The sequence below is a fragment of the Calypte anna genome, chromosome 1, assembly GCF_003957555.1.
Source record: "Calypte anna isolate BGI_N300 chromosome 1, bCalAnn1_v1.p, whole genome shotgun sequence".
NCBI lineage: Eukaryota > Metazoa > Chordata > Aves > Apodiformes > Trochilidae > Calypte > Calypte anna.
Window position 1 is genome coordinate 22,441,532 of NC_044244.1, and position 16,594 is coordinate 22,458,125.

At 38.3% G+C, this 16,594-nt stretch overlaps 1 protein-coding gene across 1 annotated transcript in view; it reads right to left on the minus strand.

Moving 5' to 3' along the window:
* Positions 1-6,458: 6,458 nt before the first annotated feature.
* Positions 6,459-16,594, minus strand: part of PTPRZ1 (protein tyrosine phosphatase receptor type Z1) — an 87,807-nt gene continuing 77,671 nt past the window's right edge. Inside the window, 10 exon segments of the mRNA XM_030446856.1 lie at positions 6,459-6,680; positions 7,095-7,230; positions 7,872-8,014; positions 8,310-8,456; positions 9,667-9,795; positions 10,610-10,683; positions 10,986-11,079; positions 13,194-13,340; positions 14,320-14,455; positions 15,944-16,027. Coding sequence (XP_030302716.1) covers positions 6,540-6,680; positions 7,095-7,230; positions 7,872-8,014; positions 8,310-8,456; positions 9,667-9,795; positions 10,610-10,683; positions 10,986-11,079; positions 13,194-13,340; positions 14,320-14,455; positions 15,944-16,027 — 1,231 coding nt within the window. The 3' untranslated portion in view covers positions 6,459-6,539.

Sequence of the window (16,594 nt, forward strand, 5' to 3'; positions counted from 1 at the left end):
TGTTTTGCTGTCATGTCTTTACTGTCTAATGAGATGTATATGAATGGGACTGGGGTTTTTTGTATAGGTGGTCTACACATGTACTTCTCTATGCACATGAAGTACCATTCCATACTTCTTGCTAGACTCACAAGAAAAGACTATTCAAGGATTGTTTAAGCATCCACATTTAACATCCATCTCTATGTTTCTATACATACTGAGACATACATATCCACTTTATACATACCAAAACATCATCCTCATATGTAATCTTAAGAGATGCAAATTTTTTTAGCACATTTTTTTCTTGGGCACAAGGACACCTACTTAAGGTGAAAGCTACAGAACCATAATGTCTCCCTGTGCCTCAGGAAGAAATGTAAGCTTGGTGTCTCAGTGCCTGGCCCAACTTAGAGGCCTTGCTTGGATGAATGCTTGGTTTGGTTTCTGCTAGGCTGAAAAGCTATTCTGTTTTCTGTTATTCTGTTTTTTCACATCAGGCTGCAAGGAACAGGTTATCACCAGGTTTCTCTTTTCTCAAGAATCTATTCTATAGTGCCAGCTATACATGAGAGATGAGATCTCTGGTTCTTTCTGAAATGGAGCTGCTTAGCTCTGCTACACTCTGCCTTCCTTCCTTGCCTCAGCCTTGCACACTGTTTCTGTCCTGCGTATTCCTAGAGAAGAAAACTGCTTCCCTGTCAGAGACTGGAGCACAAAACTGTGACTGCCAGACAAAGGGTGTAAGCTCATAGCAAACCAGCTGTTTAAGGGGAAAAATCTGGGGTACAGTAGTTGTGATTAGGCTGGAAAACTAACAAGAAGAGGGGAAGAAAAAAATTTACCTTTGAGTGTCCAGCAGAATTTATCAAGGCAAATCAGACCATCTCAAATAAAATGTGACTATATACAGTGTACAGGCTGTGGATATCCTGAAACAAGGGAATTAATTCTGCAAGTCAGAAGGTTAGGGTTTTTTCCCTCCACGTTTTTTTTTTTTTTTTTGGCTCTTGAATGCAAGAATGCACTTTGGAAACAGAGGGAAATCAGACATAATGTGGCCAAGTGTCCTGAGAGTGACTTCTCTTCCCTCTTGTCCCTTGGAAAGTCCATCATCCATCAACGCACAAACCTGTCATACAGAAATGGGTGGCCAGACCTCACCTTGCTGCAGGGAAGCAGTGAATGCTAAGACTGTAACCTATGACACCTCAGCCCTCTCTTTCTGCTTTTAACCAATACAAGACAATGTAGCTCCTCTCCTCCCCAACCCTGCTTTGCTTATGGCTCAGAATGATTAGAGAGAGAGATGAATTTAATTTGCTAACCTCATCTTGAAGTAAGCATTTACCACAGGAAATTTCAGCCCACCCCAAATTACATGTTATCCTGGGACATTGCTATGAACTGTGCCAGGTAAAGCACTGTGAATAAACATTGCTGACTGGTTCAGTCAACTGATTTTCAAGGTCTATGTAAAGACCTTTAGATCACAGGCTGTTGCACTGATAGCTGTAAGTTTGTATGAATTACAGTCAGTATTTCTTGTTGACTTTTGTAAAACTTTTCCAATCTCAATCACCAGCTAAAAAGTTAGTGATGTTAGTGAATTACTTAAGTTTTCTTTTTAGTGCTTTACTCATTTATTTCTTAGGAGGAAGCTCACTCACTAAGTTCTCCTTGGTACACATGATCTACAGCTTTATGAAAAAAAAAATATTCTTAAACTGATGCTGTTTATTAATATCCTACTTCTTGCAGGAGATACATAACATCTTTTCCACACTTGACCCAGTTTGAAAAGGCAGGCTGTATGTCTTTTGAGTCTGTAGCTTGGATTAGAAGAAAAAAAATTAATTAGAATATGGCCTTTGTCTGAGAGAGGAACTGACACGCATTTATTAAAATCTGTAATCCATCACGGTTAAAGATTATAGAAGATTTTTTTTTATGATTCTTATGTTTTTTCTAGATCAGAACCAATATGTGTGAGTAAAGAGATTATCCTAAGCACTTATGTTTTAAATAACTTGTCAGCAAGCTAAGATGATGAATGCGATTACAAACATCTCTGAAAGAAACCTTGAACGACAGCTGATTCCTTGGATTATCATTTTAAAATGTCTGCAAAACATTTAGGTTGAAAGGAACAGTTATATCAAGATGGGATTTTAGAAAGGAGGATTCCTATTTCGCTTTTGGTCCATAGAAACTTAGAAATTGTAGTAGAATGACTTGGCCTAAAATAAGTTTGTATGTACAACTATATGAGACTGTAAATACATTAACAGAAGATACGGAAAGAAAAAACATGAAGTTATGTGAGGCTACAAGTCAGTTTTCCTAAAGAAAAGGCTGGAGAACTAGCACACAGGCATTAGTTTCTCATGTTGTGTGCTAATATGGGGAAGTGCAGAAGTGTACACTAAGAAGATTAAGGAATATGGTTTAGAAATGGCCATAAAATCACAATTAACCTCTCTTTTGTGGACACCCCTAGAGATTAAGAAAGGAAAAATTGTTTCTATATTTTTGGATTGAAAAGGGGGGAGGAATTATATAACATAACCATCCTCATTAGCCTAGATATACAAATGGAGAATGTCAGCCAACCTGAGCACTGCAGAGGAAATAGTGAGAAACCCCCAGGCCACCTGGAAAGAGAAGATGCTCCCTTCTCAAAGAGCACCTCATACTCACTTCTGCATACACCAGCTGTGTGCCTGAGAGCTCTGAAGAACATGGACATGTAATTCAACTGTTGGAAAAATGTTTATCATTTGGGATGATGAGCAGGTTCTGTATATTTGATATTCTTGTCATCCCCAAAATAGCACAAATATAACACCAAAAAAATCTAGATCCTATTTTTCAATGGTGTTTAAATTCACTAGGGATACACTGTAAGTTTGTTTTCACTTAGAAACCTATCTCAGTCCCATTCTTCCTGGACTTCAGAATTAGCAAATATGCAGGAATGACAAGGATCACCTGAATAAAGATGCCTTGGTTCAGAAAAGTAGCTTCCCTCATTTCTGAATTATTTAATCAACATTATGTCTGTGAACTAAAGAGGGAAGTATCTGCAAGTACATGGGTGGCACCCCTGGCCTGAGGCTGAGCTACCTGCATAGATCCTGAAACTGCAGGGCAGGAGAGGGGAAATGTCTGATGAAAGGAAGAGTGAGCAGCTGAGAGATGTTACATGAACTCTGGCAGAGTTTCACAGGTGATTCAAAGGGACTTCTGTGAGAAGAGGCCAAACTGTTGGAGACCTTTTGGAAAGAAAATCTTGCAAGGTAAGATATGCCAAGGTGATCATCTTGAGAATGTCATGTACAACTGAGATGATCTAAGTGGTGGCATCAGAAGTTTTACATTTGGGTAAAGCTGTAACAAAGCCAAGGCTCTTGAAGAAAAGGTAACCGGGTAGTTTACCTGCAAAGAGACAGCAAAACCAGGGTGGAGGCACAGAGGGATCAAGGTGAATATAAAAAGACTAAGCAAGGGAAAATGGAGAGCAGAGGGATAAAAGGGTCATGTAAGCAGGCTGCTGGGCAGTATCCATTCATGGCCTGTGCCTGGTCACTGCCCTCTGTCCTCTTAAATCCTGTTCCCAGTCTCTGTGTGATGAATTCTGTTGCTACTGCTCTGTGGATGAGTGTGTATGCATCTCTGTCTGCAACACATGCCTGGTGTGGTTCCTGGCCAGACCTGCAACAGGGAATGGGGCTGAAGCAGGAGAATCCTCCTGCATTTGGCTCTGGTGGACAAGGAAGGGGAAACCCTGTGGCCCCAAGCCCAGGGGATTCAGTCACTGCAAAACCTCTGGGACTGCACTTCTGTGGTTATAAAGAGAAGTGATCACGTGCAAAAGAGAACCTGAGAGCATCAACATTAACGCAGTTTTACAAAGCAAACTACTCATTATGTTGTTTTGATTACCATGTCTATATATGTCTTTTTTTTTTTTTTTTTTTTAAAGAAAAAGGTCTGCTTTGCTGCTGGCTATTCTGTCATTCTGTGCCATTCTGTCTTCTGGTCTAGCTCCTTCACGCTCACTTCATGTATCAGCAGTGTGAGGACTTTTTAAAGTTTCTACTGTTTATATCCATTCAAACTTAAATTTGCTTTGGCTTTGTTGCAGCTCCACCTCCCCTCAACCCCACACTGCTGAGGGGGGGTGGGAGTCCGGGTCTATCTAGACTATCTATGCACTGAGATCCCTCACTCTTGCCTTAGGAATTAGTTGACTAAAATCCCCAAGTCCACATCAGGTATTTCTTCTCCTATCCTTACTTCTCATCTAAGATAGTGTCCATTAGTTTCTATGGCATTCTAGTTAAAACCAGTATCTCTGCTCTCAATATTTCTATGTAGCAACTGAATGTACCACATTTAGAAAATAGTTACTCCTATGTCCTGTGTTAGCTTTAAACAAAGACCTATTCTGCTGCAGGCTCCTCTATCCTCCTCAGGTGCTGCATCCCTCAGTTCAATGATCATCTTTTCTTTCCAGTTCAGAAGGTGACAGAAAGGAGTTGAGTGGCTAAGATGAAATGTTTGGGTTTGATTCTTGTAGAAATTACTTGCTTTATTGCTTCCCAGAGTTTGACTTTTGCTTTGCCAGAGGAGGCAATAAAGAGCTCAGAAGCTGAATGAATGGTCTGAAGCAAAGCCATCAAGGAAAAGTCTTGCAAGGGGGCAATTAGGTGATTTGGAGGCCCGGGACAGACCATTAACCTGTGGAAGACCAATATGAGACATATGTAAGGAGTGGCTGAAAGGGGAAACGTGGACACTATGGGTAGAGGTGGAAGTGGAGTAGAGATTAAATAATAAAATGAAAAGTTTTCTTAACCTGTGGTCTGAAACCAGTTACCACAGGAAAAGCAGCTGTCTCAAGGTCAGCCTTGGGTCCTTATTGGAAGTAAGGGCTCTGCCATATGACAGTAAAGGCTGTTTTCTGTATGTGGTCATAGAATTGTCATGGTTGGGAAAGACCTCTAAGATCACTGACTCCAACCATCAACCAAGAAAAAACACCATGCCCATCACAGAAAGGCTTGAAGTGCCACATCAATGTGGGTTTTTTAACATCTCCAGCAATGGTGACTCTACCACCTCATTTTGCAGTCAGTTCCAGTGCCTGGCTACTGGTTAAGTAAAGAAATTCTTCTTCTTCTCTAGTCTAAACCTCCTCTGGTGCAGCTTCAGGCCATTTCCTCTAGTCCTATCATTATTTACTTGAGAGAAGAGTCCAGCACCCACCTCCCTACAGCCTCCTTTCAGGTATTTGTAGAGCGATAAGTTTTCCCTTCAGTCTTCCCTTTTCCAAAAAGAAATATTCCCGATTCCCTCAGCCTCTCTTCTGTGGACTTGGTCTCCAGACCCTTCACCACCTGAGTTCCCCTTCTCTGAACTCCCTCCAGCAGCTCAATGTCTTTCCTGTAGTGAGGGGCTCAGAACTGAATACAACACTTGAGGTGTGTCAGGCTGCAACCTCACTAATGATGGTCCAGGGACATGATCACTTCCCTTCTCCTGCTGCCCACATTATTCCTGATACAAGCCAGGATGCTGATGGCCTTCGTGGCCACCTGGGCACACTGCTGGCTCATATTCAGCTGGGTGTCAACCAGCACCCCCAGAAGTGGGGGTGGTACACTGCTATGCACAGACTGGAATATTTATATTTATTTTTGCAATGCCATAGGTAAAAACAATTTAACAATGCCTAGTACAGGTGTTATTCTCATAAAAACTTCTCATTTCAAAACAAAGGTTTTCTATTTGCCACAAAAGGTTAAAATCACATGCAATTATATGAAGGTTATTTGCTTAAGATGCACAATTATATATGAGAAGACTTTGTTAAAATAAAAACATACTGGACTACATCATTTAACAAGGCAATTACACAGAACTAGAAAACTGACTCTGTAGTAAAATATAAAAATCTACAATTATAAATATAAATTTGGTCCATGGATCACTACTGAAGTAGCAGTATTTACAGTATCATATTACCATTCTAAATGTCTAATTGAAGTCTTAAAATGTTGAATGTTATGGAGAACAGTATTTTATTTACATTCTACTATATTAAAAGTTATAGTTCTAGCAAATTTGAATTGTTATAAATACAGTAAATAAATCAAATACTAATCCCATGACATTTGTAATTGAGAATCCTCTAACACCTATAAATATCATAATTTTAAGTTAAAAGTAAAGCCAGATAAATCAAAAACTAATACTGAAAAAACATACCACAATTCAATTCTTAGAAACACTGTAAAAGTCAATCAAGTTAGTCCAGACATAACAACGTATCACAAGAAATCTTTCAAGAAAAGGCACACATTGTTAATGATAAAAAATCCGCAGTAAACTCATATGTAACAGAAATAACTGTTTGCTTGGGATCTGATTATATTTAGAGAGACTGGGCAGATTTCTCTCTCCCCAAAGTAAAAAAACTGAAAATAATAATGGTAAACTCCAGATGTGACTGGTGTGATGTAGATATGTGTGTGTTTAATTTGATGTGTTAATTAAACTAAAGATTCTAAACTTTCAGCTGCATTTCCATCGGGTAAAGCTGAGCCATTACTGTCCATAGATGCTGAGGGATTTTCTTCTTGTCTTGTGCTGACAAGGCTGAGAATAGCTTTGTACAAAAACTGGTACTGTTCCTGGAGAAGAAAAGAGGATATAGTCAGTATGCTGTCAGAAATAATAACACTAGATTAACTTGTAACACTGTTACTCAAAATTAATTAACAGCTGATGTGTCAGTCTGTTACTGCACTGTGCTCCACATTTTATTGGATTACTGAGCATGGCATGACACAGAGCAGGTTTTATGATGATGAAGGCAGCTCTGCATGTTTTTAACATGACCACTTGGTAACAACATAACAGCTTTTCACAGGAAATACTTCATTTTGAAATAAGCAGCAGGTCCACTGCAGCACCTCTGGAAGACAGTTTTGATTAATTCATGTAGAAACTGAGATCCAAGTAGTTCAGTAACATTGCTATAAGACCTAAGCATAATAATACCACACACAGGAAAAAATCGTGCACATATTTTGCTCATTACTTACAATGTCTGTAAAGACTCCAGGTCTCATCAGATTTATCATCTTTGCTACTTGGTAAACATCCACTGAGTTCTCATTTTCCAGTTGATGCATCAGTGTGGTTAAAGCACAGAAAGTGCCTGCTGTCACCCCTCCATGCCTTTATAAAGTAAAAAACAAACAAAACAAAACCCCCACATTAAAAAAGTCTCTAGAAACCAAATCAGGTTTTTCTATAGCTGAGGAAAATACAAAATCCAAGGGAAACTGATAAGTAATTTCTGTCATGTTAGCTTTACACTTTCTGAAAGTGTAAAGTGTAAATGCCTAGCATTGCCTTACCACAACCTTCACTGCACATGGCTACAACTTCTGGAGATTGTTTGAAAGCCAGTCTTAGAGTTATTGCTCTACATTCCTCTACCAACCAAATCCCGAAGGCCTCTTGTCCTTCAGTATATCAAAACTTCAGTGCTTTTGGGCCATCCTTAAACAACAGGAGAAAGGTAAGGTGCCTCATCTAAGTAGTATTACTTCTTTCAATAACAATGAAGCCCTATTTGATTTCCTCTGTGCCTGACTTGACAATCAGCTGGTAAATCAAAATGATAGAACTGAGAAGGAAAAATTGAAGTGTGATGAAATGAAAATGTTTCTCTTGTTGATACCACTGAAACAGAAGCAGCAGCACTATTGTTTGTTGTAGACTTTGTGCCTTTTTTCAGCAGCCTTCACTCTAAAGAGATGCAAGGATGGTTCTGCAGAAAAACATCAAAACAGACTGAAAGTTGGAGTTCTTACTCATCATGTACAATCATGGGTCCATCACGGTTGGAAGTTTCCTCTTTGATGATGCTTATCAGTTCAAAAGTTTTACTAATAGGACTATCAGGATTTGGCCATTTTGGACACTGAAAATGCCTTACTTCAAGTACATAGTCATCCTAAAAGAGTGAAAAAAAACAAACAAACCATGAATCATTTTGATAAAAGATTGACTGACTTTACTCTTATCCTTCACCTTACTCCCATCCAACTCCAACCTCCAGATGCAGAATCCCACTGCCATGGAGGCTGGACTATTCCCCATGTCACCACATCACCTACAGAGGTTACTTCCTCCCTGGCTGTTTCAAGGGCACAGAATTTTATCCCTCATTTACCAAAGAAAATATAGCAAAATGTAGGCATTACCTCTAACAAATGAAGTCCTAAGTGACATGTTTATGACAGTGTTACCTGTGTAGCTTCTAAAATAAAATCTTGGATTATGAGCTTCTCCTCATTAGACAGACACTTGTGTTCTTCAGCAATCATAGTAACTTTGAAGGTCTCACAGTTTATAGGTTCATCTTTGTTTGGCCAATATACAAACTCATCTTCAGCCTCGAGGAAAGAAAGAAAGAAGCCACAGAAATAATGTTGAACTCTCAAAAGAAAACTTAATCCAACATAATAAATAATGTCAGGGAGCGTGTCATGTAATCAGTGCAGCCAGATAGATTTAAATTGTCAAGTCAAAATTTGATTTGGATTACAAACATGAAAGTGATTGTTTCCAGACATGTTGGTAGTGATTGTGACCAGGAGACCATGGCACCCTGTGGAGACAGTGACACATGGAACAGACAGTGTGTGCTGGGCTGCTCTCTGTCACACATCCAGCCTGGCCTTCAGGATGTGTTGTGCTGCCCATAGTCCATGGCCACTGGATAAACCTTCCTGATGGACTGTAATTAAGGAGCCTGCAGGCAGCTCCCACTCTGTACCAATTATTACACCACTTGTGTGGCCTTGGGATCATCTAAAAGTGCAGGTAGGAGTTCTTATGAGAACATTCTTTCTGTTTGACAGCAGAAATGACAGAGCTGTTTTAAGAAAATACTATAATAGTTTGAATGACCAAAAGTTGATAATCCTTCAATGGATGGGAGCTGCATTGTGTGCTGTACCTTAATCAGGAACCCATTCAGTGCTGTCCAACCTGGGGTTCCCAGCATCTACCTGATGAGTTGTAAGATTACCTATACTAAGTTCTCCTTTATATTTTAGCTCTAAAAAATAACATTTTAAATGATACTCTAGAGTCTTAGTGTCTTTCCTATGAGGATAATAATAACCAGCACATCCTGGCAGATGAATCTCCCTTACTACATGAGCTAACTTAAAAATCCATTTGTTTTATAGAACAAAATGTGAGCAGAACACTCATAAAACATTTGGTGAGAAGAAAAAACCAAAGTCTTGAGTATTCATGTTTTCCCAACCATACTCTCAAAAGCATTTACACTGCTTTCCTCCAGATTCATTACCAAACACAATGCTCTTTCACCTCAAGATTTCTCTAAGTAGCAACCTAAAAGCTCTCAGATATTCCTGAGACAAGTTCTCCAGATTTACACAAGATGATTTGGGGCATTAATATATTATACAGTAATATTAATTTTTAATTTTTCAGGAGTGGGTTTTAAAATTTTTTTTTCCTTTCCTTTTTCCCCCTAAACTCCAATATATTGGCTCATGGCCTGCATATTTCAAAATACTAATACTAACAAAATCCATATATACACCCACAATAATCAGCTACAAAACATACCATATTCTGGCTATCAGGAAGCATGACTATTAGCTGGGCATTATGGTCCCATATCATTCTCCAGAAATCCTTGATAGTGTGTAGTAAGGGATGCTGGGTAATAATGAATTCATTGCTTTGATAATAGCCCTGCAAAACAAAATCAACAGACTCAGAACTGATGCCCAGCTGTTAACATTTAAAGGAATCTTCTAGAGGACAGAATAAGAAACCTAGAAAGTGAATTCCAGATTTTTGCTTCTTTTGGCTTCCTGTAAATAATAGAACAATTTAAAATTTCAGTTTCAGTATTTTTCAGATGAAAAGAATAAAATCAATCACACTGGAGTAACTTTTAGAACTTAAAAAAAAAATTAAAAAAAACAAACAAAAAAACAAAACCAAAGAGAAATCAATGGAGACTTGAATTTAATTCAGAGCAAAAATATATTGAGTCACACACGTGCTAATTGTTCTGCATTAAGCAGAATTCCAGAAGAGCTAATGGAGGGGAAAAGAACTGAAGAAAACCTGTGGAACAAGAAGTCAATGAAATGCTGATAAGCTATGGTGTCCTGGGCTGTGCCAGATGCAAAAGCTCTGCAAGATGAGTAGGAAGGCAAATCACAGTATAACCATTACAAACTAACTCGTTACTTAACACTTCTATTTCAGCTCAAAAGATTCTTCCACAGGTGGCACTTAGGTTTACCAGATTTTAAAACTATGACAGGATTTTTGGTTGTTTTGCATGTTAAAATGAAATGCACTTAACCAACTTAAAAACAGTTGTAACAGCAATAATACTTGTTGGGGAACTAATTCTTTCAGGCAGAGTGAATAATGCAAGAAAGGAGCTTTGACAATTGGAGCTCTGCCACCCTAACTCAGACTCATGGTGTTTGTGAAAACAGCTACACATTGGGACATTGTTTTTCACCAATACAGTTAACAACTGACTTACCATAATATAGGAAGCATTGATGTAGTCTGTCCCTTCTCCAGACAGCGATGAGATACCCACTCTAGATCTTTCCACTGTAAAAAAAAGTCATAAAATGGTACATGCATTGCAATGACTCATGTATTATAGCAATTATCTCACATATCTCATATTAATCATAACACCAAACTCCATCAATCGTGGTGTCATCCAGCCATCTATTTTGTTTTCCTACCTGTAGTATTTATTCAATTTATTCACTGAAAGTATTTTACAGAACATTGCTCCATACCAATAGAAATATCATCAGCTCTTGCTGAGGAAAGATTAAAGGTTTGACAACCTTTATGTTCATAAACATTTTGATCCTCAGAGAAGCTGATTTGAACAAGCTTACCAGGAATGATAGATGAAGTTCGGTTCTTTTCCCTGTTACATTGCTTGAGTGCCGTTGAATAATCACATTGCTGTGTGTTTGACTGGCTCAGTAACTGGAAGAATAAAGTTAAAAGGAATCAGATCACTGTACAAAAGCTGCATTAAACAGGTGGGGGCATGTACTGCAGGTGAGCAATCTTAGGTATCTTAATGACCTGGTTAAGCTACTTAGCAAGTCATGAGAATCTTTTTTCTTCACTGTTTTACCATTTCAAATTATTCTTGAGCTCTAGAAGGATAAGGATATTTGTGAAGGGAATGCCACTTTATGTTGTTCCATATCCAGCCCCTACCTCTCAGCGCCTGTTGTCATCCTGGTGCTGCTTCCATTTTGCCTGCAGAGCTATTTGTGTAATTATAAATAGTTTTGGAAAACAGCAAATGTCTGTGCAGCAAAATCTGCACTGTTATACATCGTTATACTGACGGTACAGCTCCTGCTACAAGGCATCTCTAGATATCCCAGTTATGAGCTTCTTGATTTTCTCTCCAAATTTGTGAGAGGAAAATAGAACTGAAGAGGGGCAATCACATTGACTTAATTGTATCAACTAATACAATTCAAATAGAGAAAATATGAGACGGAACAAATATATGCATATATACACTGATGTATACAATGCTTTGTGTATATATATATATATATATATGTATTTGTATGTACTGCTTAGGTATAAAGTAAGTTTAGAAAGCATGTTTTTCCCAGCTTTTCAGTTGTGGGGTTTTTGTTGGTGGTTTTTTTTTTTTTTTTTTTTTGGTGTTTTTTTGACTGATCAACCAGTTTAATCAGAAAGTTCAAAAGATATTTCTGTGATGTTTTGGGCTGGGCATGTGGAGAAACTGCCTGCTTTGGAAAAGCAGATAGCAAACTAGGGAAGTTCCATCAAAATGAATTAGACCACAATTTTTTTTTCATCTAAACCAGTTCTTCAATAGAATGAGACTCCACATTTCTGTGATTATTCTAATAATTTTACCCTGCAGAGGAAAATAAGGCTGAATGTTACATGCCCCTTTCTGATAATATTTAAGCTCTTGAAACTGGGTCTCTGCAATTTCTGTGTTTACATATGTTTATACTCTCTGTTTGTATAATTATGTGTTTTATTCTTTCATCTGTGTGGGAAAGGTGGGATGCTTATTTCTCCAAGCACAACACAGCTGAGGTAAGAGTTCCTACTTTTCCCTAGGGAAAAACAGTGCAACACTGATGGACCATTCAAGCCAGGACAGCAACAAACTGCAATACTTTGCTGTGTTGTTCCCATTGTGTTGTTCTGCATTACTCTGTATTACTGTGCCCACGTGACCAAAATACTTAAGAAAAATAATATACAAATATTTTCATAGCCTCGTTATGTACTGCCATTAAATAGGTATTCACCTGCTTAAGGTTTTTACTTATGATCCAATAGCTAATAGTAGAAAGAAAACACAGTGTCCCATGCAGTTCTTAGAATTAAAATCCTTAGAGAGAAAGGTTCTAGTAATTAATTTCATGTTAAATTAAGGAGACCAAAGTCTGTTTTGCCTCACAATCTGGAAAAAAAATTAAGTTTGATTTACTTCTCTGGAGCCAAATTAATTTGAAAAGGGACCATTTTTCTGTGCTTCCTCTGTAAATGACCCAGTGAGTGAGCTATACTTCCCACTCTCCCCATGAGTCAGTGAGCTGTTTTCCTTACAGATTCTGGGCTTTTATCAGGCTGGATCTGCTCTTTCTCTGAGTGACTGAATGTCCCATGAATGCAGACACTGATGTCCACATCCATGAGCACCAAAGTGTTCACTTGTTACCTGTGGAGGTAAAGTCTTCATTTTCTGCTGTACACTGAGGGGAGTTTGTTAACTGACCAAAATAGTTCATGAATTTTTTTTCCAGACTGTTGTTTTACCTTTGAGATCTTTGTGCAATGGCATGTAGATAGATTTTCCAAAATCTACTTACTGGCCTATTTCTTATGCTCTTTTAAATTTTTTTTAATAGTTGTTTCTTTAAGAGTATGCAAATAATTATTTTGTCCCAATTGATTGCATTTATCAAATTACTCTGAATGTGGCTCAGCAATTAAATTCACCTAGAGAAAGTTGTGCTGAGATAACTACTTCTAAGCCACTCAAACTTGCAAGACTAAAGCTTTTTGTGTTACTGTCTTGGAGAGCTTACCTTGAATTGTTTCTCCAGTCTGGTCTTTCCTGTTGGTCCAGGAATCAAGAGAGCATTAACATAGGCATGAATGTGAGTCTCAAGGACTTCTGTTTCTTTACTGAGTATTGCTTCAACCAGTGCATCGTGAATGAAGATGTATTGCTCCTGTGAAAATAAAACCAAACATCTGAGCTCTGATTATTTTCAGATACTCTTGGAACACTCTGGCTAAGCTGTCACTTCTGATCTGGTCATTATTGCCCCATAGTCTGCTGCTGTAAGGGAGTTTTCCCAAATGATCCTTTACAGTCAAGGCTGTCCCTCTGCAGTGACACTATGCATTTACAAGCACAAATGAACTACACATGCAATGTATGGATGATACCAACTGCTCACCACCTATTATATCTCATGTTCACAGAACAGAGATAAAATGCAAGCACAGCCTTGAGTCAAATACTCAGGTCAGCTTATGTGACTCTCCCTGTCTTTCTTCCAATAAAGCAATCAGTGCCAGTTCCTACTGCTATCCTCTATTTTCTGTCTCACACCCTTTGGGACAAATGCCCCTGCTGTTGGTGATTACCTTTTTTTTCTCTGTTAAAAGTCAGGGGGAATCTAACCACCTGTTATTGAAATCTGAAATAGACTTTCAAATGCCCTGCTGTAATCCACATTGTTTTCTTTTGGTCTTTCACTATTCTACATATAATCTTTAGTTTAAAGCAGATATTGATAATCTTCTGTGTGAAGCAGGTTTTATTCTTTTTATTGCTTGATATCACCTGTTTAATCAGGTTTGGTGAAGAACTGAACACCTGACACAGGTATTTCTGATATCTATGACAAAAGTGCATGCCTTGCCCAGAAAGTGCTACTGGAAGCATGAGTTATCCAGACTTTCTCTCTTATGAGTCCTCCTTAATATACACATAAGAGCTCACAGGCAATTTCTAGTGCATTGCTCTGAATGGGCCTAGAAAGATGTCTCTATAAAAACAAAGGAAGCAAAAGGAAAAAAAGTTCAGTCTGGTGACTGGGTGCCAGTCTGTCTTATGATGCCAAAAACAGGACTGCACCATCTCTCTTCCTGCAAACAGAAATACTCTGAGATAGTCTCTCATTATAGATATTTTATTCTTACCTCAGTCTGCACCAGGTAGTTCCTTTGGGTACGTATGTGTTTTAAGAACCCAAAGATGTTGACTGTCCCTTCATGCTGAATTTGCTGCAGCATGCTGTCTAACACTATGTATGTGCCTGTCCTTCCAACACCAGCACTACAAAACAAAAAAATAGTTTTGAGCCTGAAGTAAAATAATAATGAAAAGAACTGTTACTTACACATGGCTTTTTCAACAAACCAATAAGTAGGAAAGATTTTCTACAAGTTATTAGGTGGAACACTGCTAAAACTTCAAAGCTGGTAATGAAGAAAAATTTTTTCAACTTGTCTTTTTCTTTGTGCAAGAACAGATCTAAAGATCATTTTCCATAACAATTTTTAAAGTAATTTCAAAGCCTGCAAATTTCAGGCCTCTGAAATAGGATATGTTCTGAAGTGTACCTGAAAAGGATGGCATGTGTCAGCATTTGGGCACAGTTAATGTGCTCAAGCTCTTCCATGTTGAAATACACATCACTTTAAATGGAAGGCTGCATTTTGCCACCCATTACAGATACAGGAGATTTCAAAGATACCAGACTGAGGAAAACCCAGAGCTCAAGGTACATCTGTAAAATAAAAACCTCAGTGCTCTTCAGATACAGATAAAATGGCAAGCAATGGTTGAAACTCTTCTTTAAAAGGGAGGATGTAAACAAAGGGGTTAATCAACTCACTCCTCCTATGAACTCTGACTCAGCATAAAAACTGCTGATTGTAAGATTAAAGCCAACTTTTTTTTTTCCATAAAATATCCATGTAAAGAGTATAACTTCAAGAGATAATTTTTTGTTATCTAGTCATATATGGGAATTAGTCAACTGTAATTCTCTTCTAAATTATGAGAAAATGTGTGTTGGTACATGTGACTTGACGGCAACATTGGGCTGTCTGCATGGCTGGTTATGGGCAGATCCAAGCTCAATCCCTAGATGCTAATTCAGTCCTCTCATTTCTTCCACAGAAGTGGTACAAGGCATGGGCAGTGTGAGCTCAGATTGCCATAATAAACTGTCTAAATAAATGTGATATAAAACTGAAAGGTGAAGGTTAATAACATATTACCAGTCACAAAAAAATGTATATACTTTCTGTGAAAGACAAAACATGAAAAGTACCAAAATGCAAAAATAGCTAAAAAAAGTTTCATGAAGTTCATCATCTGTGTCCTCCATACAGCCTGTAAAGATAAATGAAAGTTATATTTCTAACATGAGATTACTATTTTGAAATTCCATAGTGCATGGGGAGAGGTGAACTAATAGCTGAATAAAACTTCTACAGACAGAGGTGAGCTATACCTATGACCCAATGGAGAAGTCTGACTGAAGCCACACAACTTACCACAGTTCACATTTTTAAAAATTATTTTAATTGACTTATAATGTATTGCTGATCTCTCAGCCTGCTGGCACAGATCACAGACTTGGCATTTTGGGGAAACTCTTATTTTGAACTTCCCGAAACAAACAGGCAGGATGTAGACAGCAAAACAACCAAAATGTGGAATTTTCATTTCTCAAGCTAAAAACAGATTTCAGTCAGATTAGATCATCCCAGAAATAAAATATCTTCATTTGCAGCATTTGTGAGGTGACTTTACCTGTTGGCTTCCTCAGAGTCAGCTCCAGAAGGACAGAATTCATGAGGAGGTTCTCTTTCCAAATGTTCCATCAAAGGTGAGGTACTACAGTGGAAAACCAGAACCTGCTTATATATTTTACAATAACCTGGTCCTCCACGGGCATTGTGAAGTCATTCCAGGCCCTACAAGCCCTTTTTAATCAATCTTCCCTGAGCTGCCCAGACTTAGTGAGCACTGACAGAACACCTGCCTGCACACTGAGGCACATGCAGACCTCAAACCATTCCCCAGAACACTCCTCCATTGCAAATCACTGCTAGAGCACAGAGTAACGTTAAGAACGGCAGAGTTGTAGTTCAGCCAGGAATAGAGCAAATCTTCTGTGGACAGAGCTCCTTTTAGGATTAGAGAGAATCCCTGCACCAAAGAAACCACGAGCCAAAACCATGAGCCAAAACCATCCGGACAATAGATTTGCAGAAATGAAACAATTATTGCTATATATGCATCTGGTGAGCTCATAGCAATCAAGAAAGTAGTAGAGAAATGTGCAAGAAAGTCAAAAGAAAATTATTTTTGAAAAAAAAGAAAAAAACAGAACAAAAAAAGAACATAGAGCAGAGCAGCAGCATCTCGTTTATGGAGATTTATAGAAGAGGCACGGACTGT